The sequence below is a fragment of the Cynara cardunculus genome, assembly GCF_001531365.2.
Source record: "Cynara cardunculus var. scolymus isolate 2C chromosome LG 11, CcrdV1, whole genome shotgun sequence".
Taxonomy (NCBI): Eukaryota; Viridiplantae; Streptophyta; class Magnoliopsida; order Asterales; family Asteraceae; genus Cynara; species Cynara cardunculus.
This window is the reverse complement of record NC_037538.1, coordinates 4297644-4303643: the sequence shown is the minus strand read 5'-3', so window position 1 is coordinate 4303643 and position 6000 is coordinate 4297644. Positions and strand designations below refer to the sequence as shown.

Genomic DNA, 6000 nt, shown 5'->3' with positions numbered 1-6000 from the left:
ATCATGAGAGCTTCTTAATCATTCTGATCACTTAATCATTATCCACCAAACTATTCAACAACTGCCAAAGAGCCCCAAACTCTATATACCTCTTCTATGTCATACACACCTGTTGCTAGATATATGGTTAGCATCGTCTCTGATCTGTATTGTTGTGACAGACAAATGGTTAATTTTTTTTTTTTTTCATAAATGTATTACAATTCCATCAATAATTTTATTTTTTTCAAGTACAATTCTTGATGATGTCTTACTTTTTTCTGTTCCCAGGTAGCATAAGAGGTTAACTAACAAATAGTAACGACTAATTATTGTTTTAAGTATGTTGTTACACTCCTACGGTATGTCACAATTCAACTAAGGGGTCGTTTACTAAACGTTTATCCAGTAAGTACTTACTGGCAATTTTCCTTACCGGATAAACATGGCAAGGGACAAGAATCTTACCCGGTAAGAGCAATGATAAGAATGGGGAGTCTTACCCGGTAAGTGAGGGTGACGACTCTTACTCAGGTAAGCGCTTATCAGGTAAATTGTTGCATAAGATTCGTTTTGATGTACTACAATCTTACCCGATAAAATAAATTATAGTGTTGACTCTTGATGGTTAGCGCTTACCGGGTAAGCATCTAGGTAAACGGCCCTTAAGACGACTTGCACAAGTTGGATTGGGTTGTGATTTAATTTTTCTTTCTTTCAAGATAGTTGAGATTTTTCAAACTGCACTACGTTGGTTTGTTGTTGAAACACCTTTAACCAAGCTAGTTATATCTTTATGGATTAGTTCAATTGACAATAAAATTTAAGCCTTTAGAGATTATTTTTCCTAGTGGCCACCGGTTTGAGTCTTGCAAGACCAGTGGGGATTTTACTGTCTATCCTCTATGACTCATGGGATTAATCGAGGTACATACAAGCTTTCCAAGACACCCACGTTTAAAAAACAATCCATGTGCAACCGTAGCTAAAAGTCTTTCAAACGAGCCAATTCAATCAAACATAAAACCCTAGCCGGAAGTATAGTCTAAAGCAGTGGCGGATCCAAAAACTTTTATAGTTGGAGGCACACTTACGGGTGTAGAAAAAAAATATTCAAAACCAAATAACTCATCCGGATGAAAACGGTTTTGGGTTTTCCTTTTTGGCTTAAACGGTTCAGTTAACCGAATAAAGATAACTTAATCAAGTCGATTTTCAGTTGACTTTTTACTAATTCATCGAGGCATATAATTTTTATATTTTATATTTCAAGCAAAAACATCAGTGTGTGTTGCAAATGGACCAATTAACAATCAGGATATCAAATTGGGGGCCCTTGTCTTGTTCTTGTTGGACGCACAATAGAAAAATTTAATAAACAAATCTTTTTATAGTCTTTTTTATAAAAAAATTGATGGGTTTGTTGGGGGACTAGGATCCCTACCACCATGCACTAGATCCGTCCCTGGTCTAAAGGAATAAGACATACATAGACTTTATCGTTATCCTTATAAGTAGAACTATTTTATGTAAAAACCGTATATAATACTTTATATTTGAAAAGCAAAAACGAAAATTGTGGTTCAAATTGTATTGTATTAGCCGTACATATGTTGGGGAATGAAAGCATAGGCTTTCTATGTACATACACATATAACAAGAGGTAACCCACAAAAATCGCTTTCCCATACAAAATTTTCAATAACTTGTATTAATATCGACTTGTTTTCTTGATTAAATAGTACGCTTGATTTAACAAATCTCATCATTCTCTCTTTCTTTTCCATCTCTCTCTCGAAACAATATTGTTTTACAGAGAGATCAAGAAAGAAAGAGGGGAATGAGAGAAATCGTAAGCATACACGTTGGACAAGCTGGAATTCAGGTCGGGAATTCGTGCTGGGAGCTATATTGCCTTGAACATGGCATTAAACCCGATGGTTGTATGTCTATGTACGTATACATTAACTTTATCGACATGATTCTGATTTTTGTATGATTTCTATTCTATCTACAAAAAATGCTTAAATTTTCTCTAAAGATACCAAAATGCCAATCAATAGCTGCCTTTCGACCAAATCCACACACGTTAGGATTACTTGTCAACCTTTGATCAAATTCAATAGTTTTTTTTTTTTATTAACCTGGATATTCAACCCGCTATGCGAGCCGACTAATCTCAGGGCGACCACCTGCTTTGCAGATAACCCATAGTCACCGCATTTGAACCTCCGTCGCCACAAGAGGATTTTTATTCTTCCTTGGATTTGAACCTGAAACCTCCTGATACTTTTAATCTTTGGAACCAAGCTCAAATTCAATAGATTTCCCATCTAAAACAAGAAGTTCTAGCCTCGGAGACCGATCATCAAATGCAATCGTTATGGTTATTTTGTATTTCCTGTTCTTTTCGTAGGATCTCGCTTGCTATAATCAGTGCAATAGCATTATAAACTTTATTGTTACTCTTGTTTCTATCTAGATGATAAATCTGGCCCTTTCCCTTCTCAGCCTAAGTAAAATTCGAATTTTACGAAATCAATGTCTCAAATAAATCAGAAAATTGAAACTTTTGTGGTTTATCTACCGATTATATCTGATGAAAATTTTGTAGTGTGGGTTCTAGTGATAATACCTCATCAAGTGGGTCAAACGATTCCTTCGGCACCTTCTTCAGCGAAGGCAGTTCGGGAAAGTACGTCCCGAGGGCTGTATTTGTCGATCTTGAGCCCACGGTCATCGATGAAGTTAGAACCGGAAGCTACAGGAAGCTCTTCAATCCAAAACAACTCATTGCCGGTAAGGAGGATGCAGCTAATAACTTCGCCAGAGGACATTACACGGGTAATTCACGATCATATTCCAAAAAACAGATACATTTTGTCTTTTTAGATCATTTTTCCGCTTTCCAACTTCAACATTGTATGAACATACAACGTAATTGCAGTTGGGAAAGCAGTGGTCGATGAATGTGTCGATAGAGTGAGAAAATTAGCAGACAATTGCAGTAATTTGCAAGGGTTTATGGTTTTCAACGCCGTGGGTGGTGGCACTGGCTCTGGGTTAGGATCGTTGATCTTAGAACGCTTGTCCAACGAGTATGGGAAAACGCTGAAACTCGGCTTCACAATCTTTCCATCTCCACAGGTAAACGAAATGGAGTTTCTAGACCTGATTACCGGCCTAATTTTTGTTCTAATATCTCATCGTTTCTATTCCATTTCGTTATGGAACCCTAGGTTTCGACGTCGGTTGTGGAGCCTTACAATAGTGTGTTATCGACTCACTCGTTGATAGAACACACCGACATTGTGGTGCAACTAGACAACGAAGCGATATACGATATTTGCAAGAAGAAGTTGGATATGGAAAGGCCGACTTACAGGAACTTGAATCGCTTAATTTCTCAAACGATTTCGTCTTTAACAACTTCCTTGAGGTTTAATGGATCCATGAACGTCGACATTTCAGAATTCCAAACAAATCTGGTCCCATTCCCTCGGATCCACTTCATGCTTTCATCATACGCACCAATCATCTCATCTGCGAAGGCCTACCACGAACTGTTATCAGTTCCAGAGATCACAAATGCCGTATTTGATCCATCTAGCATGATGGCTAAGTGCGATCCAAGACACGGTAAATACATGGCTTGTTGTCTCATGTATCGTGGAGACGTTGCTCCAAAGGACGTTAATACAGCCGTCGGATCCATCAAGACCAAAAAAACGATTCAATTTGTCGATTGGTAAGTTTAATCATGTTGTTCACTTATTTGTGAGTAGATCTGAAGAACGAACAGATTGTTAATCGAGAATTCTGCGATTTTCAGGTGTCCGACGGGGTTCAAGTGCGGGATCAACAACCAAGCTCCATCGGCGGTTCCCGGTGGAGATCTGGCGCAGGTGAAACGAGCAGTGTGCATGATAAGCAACAACACCGCCGTGTCGGAGGTTTTCAGTCGGATCGATCATAAGTTTGATTTGATGTTCGCCAAACGAGCGTTCGTTCACTGGTATGTGGGCGAAGGCATGGAAGAAGGCGAGTTTTCAGAGGCTCGTGAAGATCTTGCAGCGCTGGAGAAAGATTACGAGGAAGTGGCGCAGGATGGGGAGGAGGAAGGAGATGAGTATTAATTTCCGTATCTGGTGTAAATGACTCATTTCTCCTTGTATATAGAAAAGGTCAACAGCATGTATATGCTCTGTCTACAGGGGCATAAATGACAATCTCACCTCCACATATATCAATATTGCTCTATAATTTCTTTATTGCATGTTTGCCCTTTAACATCAGTTGATACATGGCCTTAAAATTCCTTCCATCAATGAAATTGCATTAAAATTAAAATGAAATAAAATCAATTTGTTTCAATTTAATATAATTTATTATTTATTAAAATAAAGAGAACTTAAAGTTCAGAATTTCTTTTTGAAATTTAATGGAAAAAAGAAGAAATTACGCTTTTTATTTTTTTCAACCAATAGAATTGGTTTTTTTTTTTAATTAACCTTGATATCCAACCCGCTATGCGAGCTGATTAATCTCAGCACGAACACCTGTTTTGTAGATAACTCGAAGTCATCGTATTTGAACCTCCGTGGCCACAAAATTATTATTATTATTTACATACTTAAAAAAATTGTAGTAGAATAACAAAATTATAGAAAAAATTCAAACATATATTATTAATTTTGAAATAAAAAACTATTAGGATCCGTTTGGTTTGCAGGATTGTTTTTTTTTTAGGGAATTGGATTTCATAGAAGAATTTGTATTTAAAGAGATTTGAAATCATTGATATGTTTGGTTTATAGGATTTGGAATGGAATTGGATTCCATTATTTATAAATAATTTATACAAAAAATTATAAATGATTATAAAAATAGTTAAATTATATTTTTATTAATCGATTAATTATAAAATAAAATGTTTTTATCATTTTCTAAAACTTTATCACATACAATCCTATAAAATTTCACGAAATTTCGAACAACTTATAAGGATTTCAAAATCTTATGTTTGTAAGATTTCAATTAAATCTTAGTCGTTCAAATCCGGACAATATAACAAACCAAACATGGGATGGAATAGATTTGAAATCCAAATCCATTTAATTCCTGCAAACCACGGGACCTAAGGGGGCGTTTGGTTCGCAAAATGATTTCTGAAGGAATGGAATGTGTCAAAGAAATAAAAATCTGGAAGGAATTGGAATGAAATGTTATCAGGTTTGACCAAGTGTTTAGTTGGCAGGAATGGAATGTAATATGTTTAATGAATTGGAATCGATAAGCAGAAACTGGAAGCAACAGCAGTAATCGATAAGTAGAAACGGGAAGCAAGCAAAAATCGTTAAGTAGAAACTGGAAGCAACATATAAGTAGAAATCTTTAAGCAGAAACTAGAAGCAACAACAGTAATCGATAAGCAGAAACGGGAAGACGGCAGAAATTGTTAAGCAGAAACTGGAAGCAACAGATAAGCAGAAATCGTTAAGCAACAACAGTAATTGATAAGAAGAAACGAGAAGCAAGCATAAATCATTAAGCATATGATGAAACTGGAAGAGAGTATTTTTATCATTTATACAATTTTGGATGAAATAGATTTCAATTCCATCACTTTTATGAAGGAATGGTGAAATCCTCAAATGAGGAAATGTTTGAAAATTCAATTTCATTCCATCGCTAACTAAACGTTGGAATAGAATTTGGTCGATGGAATTAACCATTCCAATTCCACCAGATTCCCACGTACCAAATGCCCCCTAGAAGTTAATGTTTTTAAATTGACTTTTTGATTCTCTTTTAAAACCAGTTGCAAAAAGCCAGGGAGAGGTTATTGGGTTAAACAACCTGCACAGAACAATACCAAGTCCAGAACCATATCATAAACAAAAACAAACTACGAATTGTTGGTGATCGGTTAGCTCGACTAACGAATAGGTTTGGGTCTCTAGAGATTCTTTTCAGAGGTCAAGGTCACCGGTTAGCCATTGGAGCTTTTTCCGACTGTTG

At 36.2% G+C, this 6000-nt stretch overlaps 1 protein-coding gene across 1 annotated transcript; it reads left to right on the top strand.

Annotated features, from left to right (window-relative positions):
- The first annotated feature begins 1819 nt into the window (after positions 1–1819).
- LOC112520764 (tubulin alpha-3 chain-like) lies at positions 1820–4115 on the top strand. The gene is made up of 5 exons (XM_025129303.1): positions 1820–1932; positions 2606–2823; positions 2927–3126; positions 3219–3727; positions 3812–4115. The coding sequence occupies exons 1-5, from the start codon at positions 1820–1822 to the stop codon at positions 4113–4115; spliced, it is 1344 nt and encodes a 447-aa protein (XP_024985071.1).
- The last annotated feature ends 1885 nt before the right edge of the window (positions 4116–6000 follow it).